This window comes from Cyclopterus lumpus, chromosome 19, assembly GCF_009769545.1.
Source record: "Cyclopterus lumpus isolate fCycLum1 chromosome 19, fCycLum1.pri, whole genome shotgun sequence".
In the NCBI taxonomy this organism is placed as follows: domain Eukaryota; kingdom Metazoa; phylum Chordata; class Actinopteri; order Perciformes; family Cyclopteridae; genus Cyclopterus; species Cyclopterus lumpus.
The window spans coordinates 9,210,296-9,228,983 of NC_046984.1; the positions used below are offsets into that span (position 1 = coordinate 9,210,296).

At 39.7% G+C, this 18,688-nt stretch overlaps 2 protein-coding genes and 1 long non-coding RNA gene across 5 annotated transcripts; 2 read left to right on the forward strand and 1 right to left on the reverse strand.

The window, feature by feature from the left end:
* The first annotated feature begins 1,628 nt into the window (after positions 1-1,628).
* LOC117749093 (snaclec 3-like) lies at positions 1,629-2,955 on the forward strand. The gene is made up of 4 exons (XM_034559307.1): positions 1,629-1,662; positions 1,758-2,135; positions 2,769-2,887; positions 2,950-2,955. The coding sequence occupies exons 1-4, from the start codon at positions 1,629-1,631 to the stop codon at positions 2,953-2,955; spliced, it is 537 nt and encodes a 178-aa protein (XP_034415198.1).
* On the reverse strand, positions 1,937-18,460 carry LOC117748404 (carnitine O-palmitoyltransferase 1, liver isoform-like). 3 transcript variants are annotated; one of them, XM_034558110.1, is made up of 20 exons: positions 18,287-18,460; positions 15,557-15,702; positions 14,850-14,989; positions 14,148-14,319; positions 13,736-13,837; positions 13,174-13,311; positions 12,868-12,945; positions 12,258-12,365; positions 11,635-11,722; positions 10,097-10,292; positions 9,813-9,998; positions 9,617-9,722; positions 9,414-9,530; positions 8,341-8,505; positions 8,090-8,218; positions 7,715-7,870; positions 7,469-7,579; positions 6,955-7,047; positions 6,415-6,552; positions 1,937-2,058 (listed from the first exon to the last, which is right to left on the reverse strand). In XM_034558110.1, exons 2-19 carry the CDS (start codon positions 15,695-15,697, stop codon positions 6,427-6,429), a joined length of 2,352 nt encoding a protein of 783 aa, XP_034414001.1. In that variant the 5' UTR covers positions 15,698-15,702; positions 18,287-18,460; the 3' UTR covers positions 1,937-2,058; positions 6,415-6,426. The 3 variants fall into 3 exon arrangements, with proteins under 3 accessions (XP_034414001.1, XP_034414002.1, XP_034414000.1); XM_034558111.1 differs by lacking the exon at positions 1,937-2,058 and adding an exon at positions 2,076-3,488; XM_034558109.1 differs by lacking the exon at positions 1,937-2,058 and having other exon boundaries at positions 5,066-6,552.
* LOC117748407 lies at positions 3,017-3,579 on the forward strand. The gene is made up of 3 exons (XR_004611593.1): positions 3,017-3,107; positions 3,222-3,322; positions 3,462-3,579. It is a non-coding gene; the product is annotated as an uncharacterized LOC117748407 (long non-coding RNA).
* Positions 18,461-18,688: the final 228 nt, after the last annotated feature.

The window sequence follows — 18,688 nt, forward strand, 5'->3', positions numbered from 1 at the left end:
TCATAACAGCAAGCTGAATGACGCAGATAAGCTCTGCAGTTCAAAGAGGAACTGTAGCTTTGGTGATAACTCTCTGGTTCATTACTGTGGGAAACCCACTTCACATTACTCATATATTTGACCCTTTTTTTATCATAAAAAAACATTGATTATTGCAGCTTTAAACAAAGTTATTTGAGCAAAGCATTTCAAAGCCTTGAAAATCCTCTTACAACTTCATTTAAAAACGACCACAGTCCATAAACGATAATATGCAATCAAACAATGGTGTGCATGATGTTGTACAACTATCTAGTTTTTGTATGGCTACATACAGAGTGCAGTACCAGATTAAAATGGCGAATGCCTTTTTGATGGTCACACATTTAAAATAATCACAGCGCCGTACAAGAAGAAACACCTTGCTTTAGAAAGAGGGGAAAAGTCAAATCTCAGAGGCCTACCTGCAGCACAAGAGACGGATGTTTGACTGATGATGGAAACAAAGGCAGTAACAACTAGAGGGGAGACAGCGCTTTATATAAGGGGTCCTCCCGGGTGACGGAGAGGTGACAGCATGTGTGTGAGTGTGTGAGGCAAGATTTAGAAAAGAAGGACAGGGGACTGAATGTGGATTATTGCCGGCTTTCGTGAGCATATGCGCAAGTCTGACGGGCAAGATAATGAGCGAAGGGTTTGTTGCTGACCTCACAGCTGAAACAAGACACAGAGAGACAGGTGGCAGGAAATAATAAAGGAGGCAAAAACTAGCCAATTTCTGGCACAAAGAGATCCTGTGGGTCCGGCCCAGGATGGGAGCGCTCTGGGGCTGATTCAATAGAGGTCGTTCCTCTTCCTCTCCCGGGTAAGATCTTTATCTCTGAATAGACCTCATGCTGCTACTTCTGTATAGACATAAGAGGAAACAAGGTCACACGTAACATTCATGACAGCCTTGCTTCTTACAAATGTTTTTTTTGTGAAATGCAAATATGCCACTGAAATAGTCAAAAGCCAACAGCATTTCCATATAGACAAATATGAAAGTGCTTTGGGAACAACCAAGACTCATCCTGCGGTAGTGCACTTCATCTCTCACAAAGACACACCTGTGGGTAAGAAGAATTATTTTTACATATTTAGACTTTATTTATAAAATGGAATCTTATTGTAAATGACATATATTAAAATGTGATCGCCTTGGGGCAATAAAAACACATCAGTGTAGAAAAGTCGGTGATTCCAATTTTTTATTTTTTATCCTGCGTTATGGATAAAAATAATAAAAAGTGTCAAAGAATACATTATGGCTGCAACTATTATTTTCGTTACCAATCGATTGGAGCATTTTCTTACTTAATCAATTATTCATTTGGCCTAAAAAAATGGCAGGAAAATGTATTTGGAAGCATTTGGTTCCAGTCAAGGATTTTAGATTTTGAAGAAAAAAGCTCTCTACAACGTGTAAATATGATCATTTTGTTAGGAATTAATTTAACTCAATCATCTTTCTTTAATATGGTTCACTAAAATAATTTCAATTTACAGCCTGAAAACAATCTCGGACCTCCACTGAAGGGAAAACAGTTCAACCAGCTTCATTTGATTTGTATAACAACTTGTATATTTTATATCCTAGGGAGAAAAAAATGCTCCATCTGGTAATTTTACTGCTAGCTTCAAGTAAGTGTCTTTGTGTAAATGGTCAAATTAAAATTCACAATGTCATAACCATTATGCTTGATTTATTTGACAATGTGGTGGGTGTTCGCCTGCAGGTGGCGTCACTCTGTGCTCACACATTGATCGAGAGTATTACCTGGTAAACAAGGATAAGAGTTGGGATGAGGCCCAGAGGTACTGCAGAGAGACCTACATGGATCTCGCTACCATTGGCAACCGGGATGACCTGAAGAGGTTCATGGACATCGCAGAAGCCAGTGGTGTGAGTAGAGAAGCCTGGATTGGTATGAGAGAGGGCGGAGCGGCCTCCTGGATGTGGTCTGAAGGAGAAACTCAGACCGGTCCCGGATTAGCTGTGTACACTAACTGGGCCAGAGTACCTGATCCCTCTCACCACTGTGGCAGCATGAGGGAAGATGGGAAATGGATCAGTACCCTCTGTGAAACAACACTTCCTTTTATCTGTCATGAAGGTAAGATGGCTCTAATTCCACCAGCATTGCCTTAGAGAGTGATGCCACTCGTCTTTTTGAAGGTCAGCTGCGTGACCTCATTGTTATTCCCTTTCATTGATAGATCATTCGCTTAGCATAAAGACTGGAAACGGGTAGTCTGGATCTGGGTCCACCTACCAGAACCTTTAACGTTCTAACATCATATCCGGCTTGTGTTATTCATATAAAAACTGAAGTGTAAAATTTCACCACACAGTCATTGCTGCTGGACAATAAATAGTCAACCAGTTTCCAGCCAGTGCTTATACACTAAAGCAAATATACTATTTAAAATGATGTCCCGTGTGCCAATAGATCCCCTAAATGCTACCTAGACAAGGTTCCTTTAACTGAGGAAATATTTTTGGTTCCTTTTTGGGGCATTTCTGGGCAAAGAGAGAGAATTGTAACATGCGATACAAGGTGCAGCCAGAATTGACGGTGTGCTGCTTTGGTTTACACCATTCTTTTAAAAAATCTGACTTTTTGCAACAATTCAAACGTGATATGAGTGGAGTATCTCTTTAAGTGCATGCAACACAGTGTGTATTTTTTTCCCCCCATTCTCTTCAAACGTTTTAACCTCTACAATACATTTTGCAATATTCACAGATGGGAAGTCCAGTGGGTTTTATGTTGTCAAACTAGAGAAGTCATGGAGGCAAGCCCAAAAGCACTGTCGCCTGAGAGCTGTTGACTTGCCTAGTGTGAGGAGCCACATTGAAAACCAGGCATTAAAGAAAATGTTTGGTAAAAATGGGAAATTCTCGTCCTTTTGGATCGGTTTGTTCAGAGATGAGTGGAAATGGTCGGACCAGAGTGACAGTTCCTTCAGATACTGGGACGACTCTCAGCCAAATCATGATGGATTATGTGCATTGTTTAGTATCTCTCACAGGACCTGGTATGACAGAGGTTGTTCTACCCGCCTTCCCTTCTACTGCTATATTGGTGAGCATTTAATATCTGATTCAGTCAAGTACAGTATATTTTTTCTTTAAATGTCATCCTAAACATGAGTGATTCGACAAAACAAACCGAAAGTATTTGTTGTTTTTTGTTTAGCCAAAGGAGCCAAAAAATGGAAAGTTGTGAGGGTGGAAATGAAGTCAAGTTCATCCTTAGACTTTAATGACTCTGCTGTGAGTGAAGCCATTTTAAACCAAGTAAGTTTCTGTCGACTCTAAAATAGGTGCTGCTGTCAAGAAGTTGTCTTCTCACTACCAGAGTAGTAAACATGTGATCATAATAGTAACATAATAAATAGATAACTTGAAGGAATGTTCCTTCTTCTTGTCTCCATAGGTCCAACAAAGGTATGACACGGTCAAGCTTCAGTGGAGAGTCCAGCCCGACGGGAAGATATTTCATAAAAAAGAAAAGAAGAAGACATAAAGTTGCCAATATGAAATTATCTGCACTGACATACAAGACTTGACTATTACTCCTGATCACCTGCAAGTGCACATTATTTGAGAATATAAAAACAGAGTAAAAATATGAGGAATTAAACCAGAACCAGCTTGGGGATTTTTTACTCTATCAGAAATTAATTATTATATTTTACAGACAGCAAACATCACTGTTTGACCCATTTGAAATGCTGCACTTTTGATGCATTTGGCAAATAATAATTATTTTTAAAAGTAAATTACTTCAACAGTTTATACCTTGCATTATGTGCATTGCATTTTTCTGAAATTGTGCAGATATGTGTGCGAGAAGCATTATATAGTTAATTATTTAAGTTAGTATAAGTTATAGAAAGGTGTCTCACCTTTTAAGTGTTTACTTCTGCCTGCTAGCTTTTAAACATTTCATATATTTAGAATTTGCTTTTTAAAAAAATTTAATTTAAAATTTGATTGGTTATTCTTGTTTTGTTTTCTTATCATTTGTTACATATTCAAGCTAATTTTTACTTTGTTCATGCTGTCTTCAAAGTCCACTCTTATTTGTCATCATTTAGTAGCAGTAGGTGTGCTGTGTCCTTTTGCAGAAAATAAATACAAATAGGCCGCAAGGAGTCAACAGACCCTCCTGGCTCCTCTTGAGGCGCAGAATGTGGTATGTGGCGCCATCTAGCGGTTGCAGATTGCAAACAAGTGAAACTATGGTGGCCCACGAGTAAACCCAAATGGTCCTATCTAGGGCGAGTGTGTAGAACATGGCTTCATGTGAAGAGGACCTTGTCTGTGTGTTGATATAAACAGTTCATTCTAAGGGAACAAAAACACGATTATTCTTCTTTTCAGGTGATTATAAACTACAATCAATATACTTTTTAACAATATATTCCATTTCTGACGATAAATCCCTCAGAATGCTACACAGTTCCTTTAAACAAGGATACTGCCCCTGTGGTAACTGTGTCCAATATCATAATATTTGGAGAACCAATTACTATAATCATAAAAGTAAGGGGAGTTATCACAGGCAACTCTCAATATATTGTGTACCTGTTGATCAAAAACGATGTTTGTAAAACTACTTTCTCTCTTAAGCAAATAATAAGTGGACACAAAGGTTTCATGGGACGCAAAGACAAGTACTATCCTGTAGCTTATCACTTAATCAGCCACTCACATCCCAGTCCTCCCTTTGGTTCTACGGTATAGAACACATAATGCATTAAGGCTAAACGTGATGTTCCTCAAAACAGCTGCTGAATTCACTTGCTACCTGTTCTAGCCTTGAAGGTATTTGACTGAAAACATGGTTATTAAAGATTTTTGCAAAGTTCATTAACCAGATATAAAATAGATACCTTACATGCATTTCGATGCCTTTTTGTGGCTCTAGAGGGAGCTGCGCCAAATCAAAAACAAATTAAAGTGATGTCCACTGTATAGTTGCATTTTGAGTGATGTAGGCACCGGGTTTTTACAAGGGAGTAGAATAAAAATAGATATGGCTGGTTATGCTGCATCAATTCAATCTTTTTTTTAAACGGTCCATCATAAGTCCAACAATCATATGGGAGTGCAATGCTAAATCAGTACTCGTCAGTACTCTTCTTAACAGAAAGAAACACTTTAATCTTTATTCATTAAGAATTCCTTTATGTTCTACTGTAATATTGCATTACAAAAGGCTGACCATCGTAATACTACGAGAGAAGCTCAACTGAAAGAAAGAGGCAATAATTGATGAAAAATAACTGAGGAATCTGTGTCACTGGTACACAACTTTCTCTGAATCAGATAGCTTCACTCCACATGTAATACACATCTGACCTGCAGCTCTGCTGAAGACTAAACAAATACCTGCATATGGTATTCATGAATATAGCTTGCATTGTTATGGTGCTTGTTTAATAATACAGTGATGAAAATGATTACAAAACAGATTCATAGATGGCACTGTTCATTACAGTACAGTAATATGTTTGAAATGCCTACTGACCACTGAAAGTAAAATTGACCTACATTATTTGTATGTACATTTTGAATATGTTTGAAAACCTAAAGTTATTTCCTGGGTGAGCTGGCACTGAATATAATACTAGTCAAACAGTAACAATGCCAACCAACAAATTTAAAGAGCAATGTTATTTCACTACATGTATAAACAGCCTGGCACTCTCAGCACAGTGTTACAATCATGTGGTGTTTGTAGAAAGCAGATTCATACATAACGAGTAAACAATGAGAAGTCCCAGACTTCCAATATTTTATGTGTGGTGTCACTGTTACAGCAATGTTGCATCCAGATGGTAGAAAAGGAAATCACCTCAACAGCCCTCCATGTTTTCTCTTTGTGCCAATGTGCCCAGACTCAAGATGCACACTTCCAAACAGTTTCCAAATAAATTCAACAACAGAAAACCAGTGTGGCACATTTAAAGGTGTCAAAACATACTGTACTTGAATTTATATCAAATGAATCCCTGTAATAAGGTGAAATATTAGGGAATGTATCTCCTAATAAGTGGTGCAATTCATATTGGCCTTTAAATAATAATCTATCATATGTGATGATAACTTAAATGTTTGTCTGTTAAAACTAAACCAATAAATCCTACTGTACTTGAATCCCACTTGACCGTTTTCTTTCTCACACACCTTTCACACAGCTATTATACACACACACAAATTCAGATCCATATCAGTAAAAACATCACCTTCATTTCATTAGTTTTCTGATGGAGCTGTTCCTTGAATATTATCTGGCTGGCTAAAAAATCTCCCAATGCATGAAAAAAAACAGTCTTTCCTCAATTCATAGTGTAACATTTATGCCTTTCAGCATCCTTTACCCGAGTAACCGCCTACAGGTCTTTCTTGAACTCTGGCCGCTTCACTTCTGTCTTCCTGAGCTCTGTCTGGTTGGGGCACAGCAGCTGTAGCAGGTCACGCAGAGCCTTTCTAATCTGAGCACCAAATTTATTGGCGCCCTGGAATAAAGAATAAGGAGATTAATGTGTCTGGGAGATAAAAGAGTATTGTCATTTTACATCAATTCATTCCAAAAAGTGTTATTTAATTTGCTGTCATCAATAGATGAGACAGATCAACTTTAAGTCTAAATAATTTCACAACTTCTGGGTAGAAAAAAGCTGTGCTTAAAACATAAATGTGTTGTTATTGTTGCTAATATTTTTAAATCTCAAGTATTGATATCTTTATCTGCCTCAAAAATACAGATATCGTTTTTACCCTTTCTTAATAGAAGCAATTAAAAAAGTTGTGTAATACACACGCCTGAGAATAAATATTCAGCCCTGGCCCAAGTTAAGGAGAGTATTTGTTTCAACTTTTCCTATGCAGCATACTTTTACTACTTTCATTGAACTCACAGTGTCTGGACATGAATGCTTGCATGTGATGTGGAAGTTAAACATGTTATCTCCCAAAGCGCAGTAGGACACCCCATAACCGTCATCAGCCACCTGAAAGAAATATAGACCATATTTATACTCATTGCTGCTTGATAAATATCACAACCCTGAGTGAGACACTTCAAAAAAAGAATAACCTAGTTTGTGTGTGAAAGAAATAATTCAAAAACAAATATTTGCTTGTATAATTTTACAGTGTCAATACTGAAGAAAAAGAAACACGGCATGGTGCAGTTATTTCTCAAAACTCAAGCTGTGGAGACTCAGCCATTATTTCCAAAAAAAAGACGAAAAAAAAATGTCTACTAATGTAAAAGCTACTGTATGGTGTACAATCTGAAAATACATAGATACAACTATTAAAATGACTGCTGCTAATGAATGCTCCAATGGCAAAGTGTACATTTATTTCTGGTTTCCAGTTCAAGCCAAAGTTTAAACAGTTAAACGACTTTGTGAGTGAAGCACTGACCGGTCCAAAGCCCCCTCCACAGGAGACGTACTCTGGGTAGTTGACAATGTCAAACATCTCCACTTGCAATGGAGTCTGACTCGTGGACAGCCGCCAGGGCTCAGAGAGCACCTGAAACACCCACAAGAAGCCATTGCATCAGTTTTCTGAAGTCGGTGCAAATCTGTTTCTACTAATGAGATAAATAATCTAACTCAACTGGACTGTCTGATGTAAATATCAAAATGACAAAGAAAATAATTGAACCTCTTTCAAGAAAGGAGACTCCACTCTGAGGTATTTAGATACCACGTAGAGACAAAAGAGGTGTCTGTCGATGCCAGCTCCAGTCATAGCCATGCGGTAGAGATGCTGGTGCTTTTCCGACGCTTCCTGGAACAAACGCCTGCACACATCTGCTGCCTGGTGGAGAACGGCATGAGTGGCATGACTGCTTGGCATAGCGCGTATCAAAAATAAGACACTGTATGATTCATGCGATGCAAATTAGACAATCATTTGCAATGCCGATTTAGTTTCAACAGAGAACCTTTAAACCCTTCTCTTTTGAGTTACTCCACCAAAACTTTACTCAATTCACAAAAGACAATGGAAATCAAGAGACATTTCCCGTGGTCTCACCTCGCCACCTTCCAGCGCTCGGACGAAGGCACTGCTCTCATTGGTACAGGAGCGAACCGTCTCGGTCCTGCCCTCCTTGAACAGACGGGTCATGGAGGCTTCGTACGTCAAACAGAATCTCCCCTGGTCCTGGAATGCAAACACAAAACATGCAACAGATAATATTGACACCAAACTCAATGTCCAAATGTAATGTAGTGTCCGACATGCACACGCACACACACACACACGCACTTCAGAGGGAGGCTTACCCTGTAATATGCCAACTGAAGAGCCAACTGAATGAAGGCATCTGGACTGACTCGACACCTTTTGATCTTTCCTTTGCCAAATTCTTCAAAGGCAAAGACGTGGACATCCACATCGTCAGCCAGGGCCTGGGCCACTGCCAGAGACCCGGAGATCTGCTCCTCACACTGAGACAGACACAACCAAACAGCTTAAATCAACAGGACTGAGATGCCTATAACCGTTGTACTGTGGTTTTAACGAGCAATGCTCCCATATTGTAATCAATAATGAGTCAGCTTTTAACACCCCTTTATATTACTATTTACATTAAATATATGTATCAATTTGCTAGGCTCTCGTCTTTTCAAAATCAACACCCTGTGGTTAAAAAGAATCCAAGAACAAATGCATGGCAGTGTGTATCAAACGGAAACCTGAAACAAATTGTTTGACAAACATGCTAATTTGCTTTCTTGTTAAGTGTAGTGATTGATACCACTCTCTTGTTTCTCCAAACAGCGACAGCAGCTTCGCTGCAGATTGCCAGGCAACATTTGGGACTCTGGGAGGTTACTGTATCATTTCAAAACATACTTTTCGTTGCATCTGACTAAAACAGAAGTCTCTGTATGTCTGCCCTTCAATTTTCCCGACAATCATTCATCTGACAAACGTCACACTTGGCAGGTGTATTGCTGAGAACAACAGGAAGTGCAAGCAACTTACTTTACTGTTACACAAACTGTATAATATTTTGGGTGGCCTGTTACGGCTGAGCGCTCAAGGACCTCTTGTGGTTGCAGTGACTCACACTTTCTCAAGACACCTTTAAATGCCTGTTGATTGATGGACTGCTGACTCCTCACTCACTACGCGTAAACTGACTGCATTGCCGCAGCTTATCTGCTTCTCTGCTGTCAAATAAATGTGCATGCTTTTTACTGGGCATCAAACTCATGTTTACATTACAGAGGTGGTCGAGGCAGACACGCCTGGCAGAGATCTGCACTCTAGTTAGTAATGCATTATGAAAACACTGTGTTTTGAAAAATGACCAAAGGAATTAAGGGCAAGGTGTGGATGGATAACTAACTTCTGGAGGGATTTCCCAGTTCAGCTTCTGTGGTTGTGGTAGTGATGCATCCACTTCTCCTTTGCAGTGACCCTCTGCATTGTAACCAAGCTGGAAACAGTCAGTGGACAAGACGTACTGGAAACACACAACAATTATAAGTGATTGCCTCTTGGAACCAAGTGACAACAATGTGGAACTTACTTTTCCTCCATGTTCCTTACCTGCCAAGCGTGTGATAACACTGGTGCATCAGCCCAGGAGTGCTCTCCATTTAAGCCCATTTTTCCATTCTTGAAGTAAACAACTGTGAAGGACTTGTCAAACCACCTGCATGACAACCAAGATACGGTTTGAAAAACACAACAATAAAAACTAGTTGATTTTCACAAAGCAGGGATCCGTTCGGTGAAAAATTACCTGTCAAAACATTTCCCATGCAACAAGGACTTGGCGTATGAATCTAATCTCGTCGGATCATCTGCCATGCCACCCTGTTCATCATCATCCAGGGACACAAAGAAGGCCGCTTTCTCAATGTAGTCCAGAGACCGTTTATTGACCCCACTGCTGAAATACTTCATCCTAGCTTTAGCCCATGGGATTCTGGGGAACATTTCAGAGGAAAAGTATAACATTACATCAAGGATGCAGTGCACTGTATTGTCCATGTGATTTCATAACTGGTAGCTTGTCAAACTGACCTGTCTCCAGCGGTCAGGGCCCCCAGCTTGGCCTCTCCTTTGGAAGGAGGTGACGGGTCATCAAGGATCTTCTGAATTTGGAATTCAATCTCCCTGGGTGACAGGAGTCTACCTGCATGGTACATCCTGAGACGAAAGTAGCGGCCACTGTGGTATACCGCTATGTAGTCACTGTCCTGCCAATGTTGCACAGTGTCTTCGCACGTTAAAGAAAACAAAAACATGTATTTTGTTAATTGAGTCAAAGGGATGTCATAGAAACACAAATACATCAGAGATGATTCAAAACGGTCTTCCCCACTGGGTTCCTGTCATCTGCAACATGTCCTTGTGACATGAACTGGTTGAAATTACACAATAAACAGGCAGATGAATATTCTTAATAAACAATGTTCATGTGCAGAGTGCATGTTCTGTGGAGATACATGACCTGAGTGATTAAGGTCTGATCCGTATGCAAACGCTCACACTGGCACACATTTGACCCTACTGAATTCAGATGAGGAGTGAAACTTCTTCAACCTCACAATACAACTCCAATGGACGGTAGTAGGTTGACCTCGCCTTGCTTGTGCAAACTGGATGGCTCTAAATAGATAACTTAAGGGCTACTTAGCAAAAGAAGGAAAGAAGACATACTTTAGGAGGCATGCTTGAGTGACGCTCAGTGCGACAACACTAAAAACAAGGATGCGCTTTGTGTTTCTTTACATTGTGGGTGCTAATTTGAAGTGATTGCTAGGATGATTTTTAAGATGTTGGCTCATTAACATAATTGACAGGGATGTATCGTCATTTTACATTATTAATTATACACAGTAAAAAATGTCTTGCACATTTAGTATATTATCATATTGGTTTGACATTTAGAGATCTAAAAGGGCCAGTTGTGTAAAAATATAGATAATACCTGTAAGTGTTCCAGGGATTCGACAAGTGTCAAACATCCGCTCAAATTGATAGGAACAGCAAGGAACTGCAGACCTCAACAACCACTGAGCACGATAAAGAAGGATGGGCCAGTACAAAAAGAAAGGGAGAGAAAGAAAGGAAAAGGATAGACAACACACAGACATGTGAGTGTTTGGAAGAAATAGAAAGAAAACCAGGGAAGAGAGGAAGGAAAAAGATGAGAAAACAAAATGTGCAGACAGAAGAAAATAGACATTAGTTAGAGAAAGAACATTTCCAGAAACCCAGACAGACCTGCGATGAGACCAGAAGGCAACAGGGAGACAGATGAGAGATGAGAGGATGGCCTGTACAGCAGACATACTATGACTCAGTGAATCGTGGCACCTTGCTTCTTTAGACTGCACAAACTCACACATTGAAACACACACTTTCCTTCACACAATTGTCTCTCCCACGCTTAAACTCCAGAGGGCTCAGACACCTTCCGTATGCCTCATCATCTCTGAAGCATTGGTGTATTAACACTGCTCACTTGCTGAAGCTACCTGTTCCTGTTCAGACAATATTGTGTATCATATATCAGCACTGTGTGTCTACGTGCGTGTGCATGTCTGTCTCTTTACCGGTCTCCTCTCCAGGAATGCGTGTGGTGTTGAATACCCTCTCACACTGAGCTGAACACAGAGGAATGAGAGTGCCGGGTATACGGGTCTGGGAAACGGAGAGGAGAGGACGAAGGCAAGAACAGAGGAGAGCAGTGGAGGGAACGTAGAATCAATCAAAAAGAGGGAGATGAGTGAGAGGACGTGAGGGAAATGAATAAAGAGAAATCAAGCGAGTGAAAGACAGGTTGAAAAGAGTAGAAGAGGAAGAGGTGAGAGATGAGCATGGTATGAGAATATGAGGGATTTGTCGGCACAAATTGTTAAAAACTTAAATAAATAAACGGAAATGCACACGGTATCTACCATAAACTTGCAAGACACACAAACGGCAATGAATGGATGTTACTCACAGAGTCAAGAATCAAGCAAATCAAGCAATCAATCCAAACATGTGCAGATGGTACCATATATTTCTCTTGTAATTATTGATCAAAATAAATATTTTTCAGGTTCCACAAAATAAATATCCAAATGCCTTAAAATGTGTCTTCAAAAGTCTTCTGTTGCCATGGCAAAGAGACATGAATTCTGAACGCTTCCGTGTATTTGGGGCAGCTGGAGTTGACTGGTGGAAAACTCACAGGTTTAAGCTCTTCTTTGTTGAGTTTGCGGCGGTATAGGAAGTACGCGTGAAGGCTGTTGCCGGCCCTGGCCGCCTGGATGGGAGTGGGCGTCACATACATGAAGTCCTGTAGAGAGAATGCAGAGACAGGAAGTAAGGCGCAGGACAAACATGGGTCATCTAAACCAAATGATACGAAAGCACGCCTGGGATTGCAGAATCAAGATTCAAGTCCTGCTTTGAGGGTTTGAATGAGTAACAATCTTCTTAAGTGATCAAAAAACAACCGGCTGTTTATTGAACATGCTTTAAGAAATAGTTGAGTAAAAAAAGAATCACATTCATAAAGCTGTTTGTGTAAAGTTGTATTAAAATTAACGTGACAATGAACAGAGTTTGTAGGTTAACTTTTCCAGGTTTAATAACAAAATAAAAACAAGCGTATTATTTTTCTCTCCTCATGGCAAACAAACACCCACAAATGATTCACAGAAAGAATCCATTTCTCAAAGGCCATAAAATAAAATAATTAACCTGGGAGTCAACATGTCCAACATCAAACAGTCAATCCTAATGACGACTGCATCCAGTTAAACTGGGAATTTATTAGACCAAAAAGATTTCCATACCATGCCATAATAGTTACTGTTGACCATTATTGGGCTCCGTCCACGTAGATAGACATATTCCTCCCACCAGTCACTGACCTTAAGAATTAAAACACACACAACCATTATTTGTGAGGGAGTTAATATTGCAGCCAACTGGCAGTCACTTACATCCCTTACATATTCAGCCAGGATAAATAATTGAAATCACAGAACCTTACAAAGACATACATTTTTAATAGAATTTAAAATGTCCTCTGGCATGCATTGCTTTGGACATTTAAGTGATGTTGGGAGGAGCCACACTCACTGCGGTCAACCACTTACGTAGTTGGTGGCCCATAGAGCTTTGAGTTTGAGGTACCAGTGCAGGCGTTTACCGAGGCTGCTCTCAAACTCCGCTGACAGCTTGGTCATGCGTTCATACTCTGCATCATCCATGAGCGGACGCACTGATTCCAAGTGCTAAACAAAAGAGATGTGCAAAGAGGAAGAAGAAGAAGAAGCATCGTTCAGCAGATATAAAATGACCGACGGTATTACATAGTCAACTAAATGCAGAAACATAGAAAATCAATGTAAATCAACGAATAACATCAATTAAAGGCCACGATTGGTGATGTGGAAGCCTTCTACCATTACAACCACATCTAATTATACTGACATCTCTCTCCTCTCGTCTGTCAAATATATATCCATTTAGAAGGGAAGATGGCATGCATTTTCTATATTTCTAATCTAGCTTGCATCCAAATAAAACACTCAGACAATAACACAAGAAATGTGTTGCAACAGAGGCAGAAAATGATGGCTGTGCAAAAGCGATCCATCTGTTAAACAGTCAGTTGTCAGCGTGTTGTCATTTCCTCTGCTTCATGTGACGTCTCACCCTTTTGACGGTGTCCTTGATGGCAGGCACAGGCAAGTTTGGCAACGATCCCTGGTAGCTGTAGAGCAGAGGCTTTCTGCCAGAGAAGATCCGCACCAGCGCCTGGCATAGAAAACACAGGCATTCAAAAACAAACACTCAAAATATGTAAGTGAGGAAATTATCTTTTTTTTGTCAATTAGTTCTGGAGACTACACTATATCATAAGAATCAGATATACAAATATATTATTAAAGGACGTTTATTTGATTAGTTCTAGTTCAACTTAGATTGACTCATTTTAATTTCCCTCTTATTTCTCTCTTCACTTTATATTACTGGAAACATTTTCTGAATAATTTACCTCGCTGAAGGGTAAGGGTGTTATTTCACAGTAACAAATAGGAAAAAAAGACAGTGAGACAACACTGACCACCCAGACTTTGGTGGTGTTGGACATCTTGCCGTGCTTCTCAAACATCCAGCGGTGGTAGGAGAGAAGCTGCTTGAGGCACATGCGCATGGTGAAGATGAGCAAGAGCCACAGCATGGTGCTGAAGAGCACTGCTGACACCAACGTCTGGCACTGGTTACTCATAGACTGGCTGGAGATCGTGGGAGATGATGGACAGATGGACAAAGGTAGAAAAAAGAAACAGAATAAACAAACACAAAATACTCCTATCTCATTTCTCCTATATTGTATCATAATATACATCTGTGTGTCATAATTTGTATATTAATTATTGAGTTATGGCCAAATTCGGTGAATTCACAGTGAACCTTTGACCACCAAATTCTAATCAGTGTGTGATACATTTGATGACCGGACGGACATCTAAAAACCATAATGCCTCCGGCCACATCTTTTGCTGACGCAGAGACATAAAAATAAGACTAGAAGATTAATAAGGGAAATGACGAACGGGAAGAAAAACAACTATTTCTTTGTTCAAATTGTGTACAAAAAAAGGAAGAAGATATTATAAGAATAGGAAGGAGTATGCCCATTTAAACCACAGTATACATCTTTACGAACTACTCCCCCATCTCGCTATAACACACTGTCCATTCAGAGTCTGCAAGAGTGATGGGGGAATCGTTAACAATATCATGGAGTCACAAGATGTGTTACCTGACTGGCAGGTGCTCCTGTATCTTGGCTATGAGTCCCATGGAGGGGTCGGAGCGTGTGTACATAGTAGCCAGGATTGCTATGACCACAAAAAGCCAAGAGGAAGGACTAGCAGGATATACCCCCGTTATCACACTGTTCTGTTAACGAGAGAGAAGGGACATCCATGTTTACAATCACTACATTGACATGCACACAGACTATTATGATCACATTAAAGTAAAACATGTGAATGCTCAATTCTTTACTGCACTAACTCGGTGCAAGACATTAAACAGATTCATATAACAAATCACTACGAAGTAAAGCCACATTTAAAGTGTGTTATTATGTATTGCATCAATTATTGATTGATGATGAATTATTACAACAGCAAAAGAAATTCACTGAGCGCTCGTTCTTTTTTCAGGGGTGCCCTATAAAGTAGGTTATACAATCAAAACTAAAAAGACATGTTAAATTAAGAATGATGTGCAATTACAAGACCACATTTAAAAGCCTACAATTAAAACAATTAAAGACAACACTGTTGGATGTCAATGTTTTAATAAATAAGGTGAAAATCCAAATCATTTGTAAATCTGCCAAGTTAAAGTTTGTAGTCTTTATTCTTGCAAAAACACTGAAACCATTACATAGACAGGCCAACAGAACATAATACTTTATAAGATTCCCCAACATTTAGCTCTGACACAGATGCAAGATACCTTGAGTCCGATGATACGCTTCTTCCAGGAGCGCACACCAGAAAGGTAGATCTCAGTGAGGGCCTGGTGGGACATATGAAGATCAATGCCATCTGGGGTGACCGTGAACTGGAAGGCCACCGCCTGGTGGGCTTCTGCCATGATGACTGTGCACAATGGAAGGGAAAGAAGGGGAGAAATAAATGTTGTATTTAACTGTGAATAGGAAGCAACCTAAAGGCAGAAAAAGAAGGATTGTATGCTTAATAAATACAGATTCTCAAAATGTTAAAACCTTAAACAAACACAACAATACAAAATGAACACGGTGAAACAACTTATCTCGTGAAAACCATATGAAATCATTTTTATTAAGCGACAGACATTTTCTAACATTTGAAAGCAGCTCCTTTGAGATGTGCAAACCAACTTGTTTAAATGCCTACAATATAAACAAACACATATGGCCCAAGTTTGCTACAAGTTTTCCTTCAATTCGGAAGTAATAACAAATTAAATCTTCATTCAAATAATGAAGATAAAAGGTTGACTGCTCAATTAAAGGAGTTACTTTGACACTGACGCCTCATTACGGACAATTTGGAACTAAAAAATGTACGACCTCCTACTAGAAAAAGTACAATGAATGTCACAAAGTTCCAACTGATGAATTTGGGGCATAACGTTATTAGATAATGATAAATAAACTCTTGAAGATATCTTAGAAAAAAACATAAATGTGTCACTGTCAGTCATGTTTTTTGTTTATGTCTATAAAAAAAGCATGCTTGGAAGTCAGAGGTGGTAAATTCCAACTGCCTGCTCTATTTTTCACAGCTAGATTTCTTGCGATGTCACTAGATCAATTGTGATCATAATTAAAAAGTGCAGTGCAACAGCTGATTGGAAACTGAGTCCTTAATGTGGCAAGTGAAGGAACTTAAGAGATGATTCTTCAAACTGATAGTGAATTGCAAATTTGCCTGCCAAATCACGTCAATTGCATGCATGAGCATTTAAGGAGGAGCTCAAAAAGAGACACATTATTCATGAGTCCTTTCAAATGCAAAGTCAGCTTGAAACAGACAAGAGTTGGATGGGATGCGCTGACGGGCTGCTGATGTGATTGGGTATATTTGTTTTTTGCAATAACTGCTTCTCTTCACACAGAATTGATTTTCCTCCACAAATAGGCTATGGATAATGCCCTGAGGTTGAGTCACTCTGACACTGGACTCCACCCCTGTGGAGGCCACGTCTACTCTTGTTGTTCCCTTTATGTCAGATCTGGCAGATACATTAATACATTCACAGTGTAGTAATCCTAAGCATTAACTTTGATTCCCAATTTACTTTACAGCTCATGTCCTTAAAGCCGGGTGATAAAAAAAGACCGCCGGACAATGATACTGCTTAACAATTATATTTTGGATTAGGCTACAGATATAGTATAATGTAATATAGTAATTAATAAGGGGAGTGGGCTATAAATAGTAAGGTCTGTTTAAAGATATTACAGTTTATATAAAGGTTTTTAAAGGAGAAACATGTGTGACACAACCCTGTATTTACTTGAGATGAAGAACAAACAATTTAGATTTTTGGGAAACGGCCAGACCGAAAGCAAAACATTGGACAGTGTGTGCAGAGCAGGAAGAGGACAGAGGGAGGCAGGGCCAGTGTGTGTAAACTAGATGAAAGGTGAACATCTCTTAGACGTTAAGTAATTATCCTATTAAAATTCCTCTATCTATTGTTTGACAGCAGCTTTAGTCTTGTCAAGGTGATATGCATGTTGGATATGCCCTCCAGGGTAAATAACTGATTACTTAATATCAATAACTGATAAGTTAAGTTAGGAGTGAAGAGTTACTGGAATGGCACACAAGGGAACATATACATTCTCAGTTCTGCCTTATCATAACTTATCTTGACTAACCTTTATTGCAAGTCTGCCCAACAAGGAATAATTAACAGATGTACAATAGATGCAATGACACTGCATCCAACTCGTATCTGTTTTAAGCTGACTTTGCACAATTGCAATGTGTCCTATTATGGCAACAAGTGAACATGTAATATCGTTAGATGTCTCTTATCATACCCACATTGTAGAAGCATTTACATCATTCAACACACACAGATAGCAGAAACAACATATGCTTGTACTGCAAGCAGGTGCCCTGCACCGTCGACTAACGTGTATGAGGTGCAAGGTGTCAACAAACAATACAGTCACAGCCAAAAGGACCCTCGAGACCTTTTAGCCAAGTCAACCCACCTTAAACAGCAGGCAGGGTTCGGGTTGTAAAAGCGAGCTAACACTTGGCTATATAGTAGTAAAGCATCGTCCTGTTCGGTCTTCAACACGGAAGTAAAACGTGATTAATCAGTAGTGACAGTATTATTAACCATGTTTACCAGCTGTTATTAACCTCGTAACATTATTATGGCTGGAAGTGCCACACTAATGTTCGCTATCGTGCGACACATATGGAAAACTAAGGGATGCAAGTGGACGCTAGCTGACGTTTTCACCGAGGTTAACGTAACTTAGCTAACGTTAATAACTACAGCAGGTATTTTAATGAAAGCTGGCGGATGCTAAGCGTCGGCTAGCCGAGCGTCGCGAGCCTGTTACGACTGTTAGCTTTCATCGGATGGTCGGAAGGGACTTCTTAACGGCCATTGGACGATGTGTGTGCCTTCGTTGCAGCGCACGACATCCTTTTCACAATCCCGTTAGCGTACCTGTTGTTGTTGTTGTTTACGAAATGTCGAGGGGTCCAAAGTAGCAGCACAGGTAACTTCTAACGAGGACTGAGTGGTGTCGGCCCTGTGCAGCCGTACTCCAGATGTTCTCCTCCAGGATGAAGCTGATGATGCTGCCTTCACATGCTGTCGGAAATGTCGCAATCACGCATTGGCAGTTGAGCTGCTACGTTTAGGTCGGAGAGAAGCGCGTGTGTTGACGTGTGTGTACCGGTTGAGGGTGTATTTTACTTTAAGTGTAAGATGAATTACAGTGTTTTAACTGTCGTATGTTTGGAATTAAATTAATATACACATCATTTTCTATATTCAATACAATGTTTTATATTCAATACAATGATACTGGCGTGACACATTTCTAGTCCTGACCTAATCCTTTTT

Excerpts from the sequence above, each read along its gene's own strand:
- LOC117748404 (XM_034558110.1), bottom strand. The coding sequence starts at position 15,697 with ATGGCAGAAGCCCACCAGGCGGTGGCCTTCCAGTTCACGGTCACCCCA. Across the intron at positions 9,723-9,812 it reads CATGGGAAATGTTTTGACAG|GTGGTTTGACAAGTCCTTCA; the intron begins GTAATTTTTCAC and ends GTTGTCATGCAG. Across the intron at positions 9,531-9,616 it reads TGTTATCACACGCTTGGCAG|TACGTCTTGTCCACTGACTG; the intron begins GTAAGGAACATG and ends GTGTGTTTCCAG.
- LOC117749093 (XM_034559307.1), top strand. The coding sequence starts at position 1,629 with ATGCTCCATCTGGTAATTTTACTGCTAGCTTCAA. Across the intron at positions 1,663-1,757 it reads AATTTTACTGCTAGCTTCAA|GTGGCGTCACTCTGTGCTCA; the intron begins GTAAGTGTCTTT and ends GTTCGCCTGCAG. Across the intron at positions 2,136-2,768 it reads TCCTTTTATCTGTCATGAAG|ATGGGAAGTCCAGTGGGTTT; the intron begins GTAAGATGGCTC and ends CAATATTCACAG.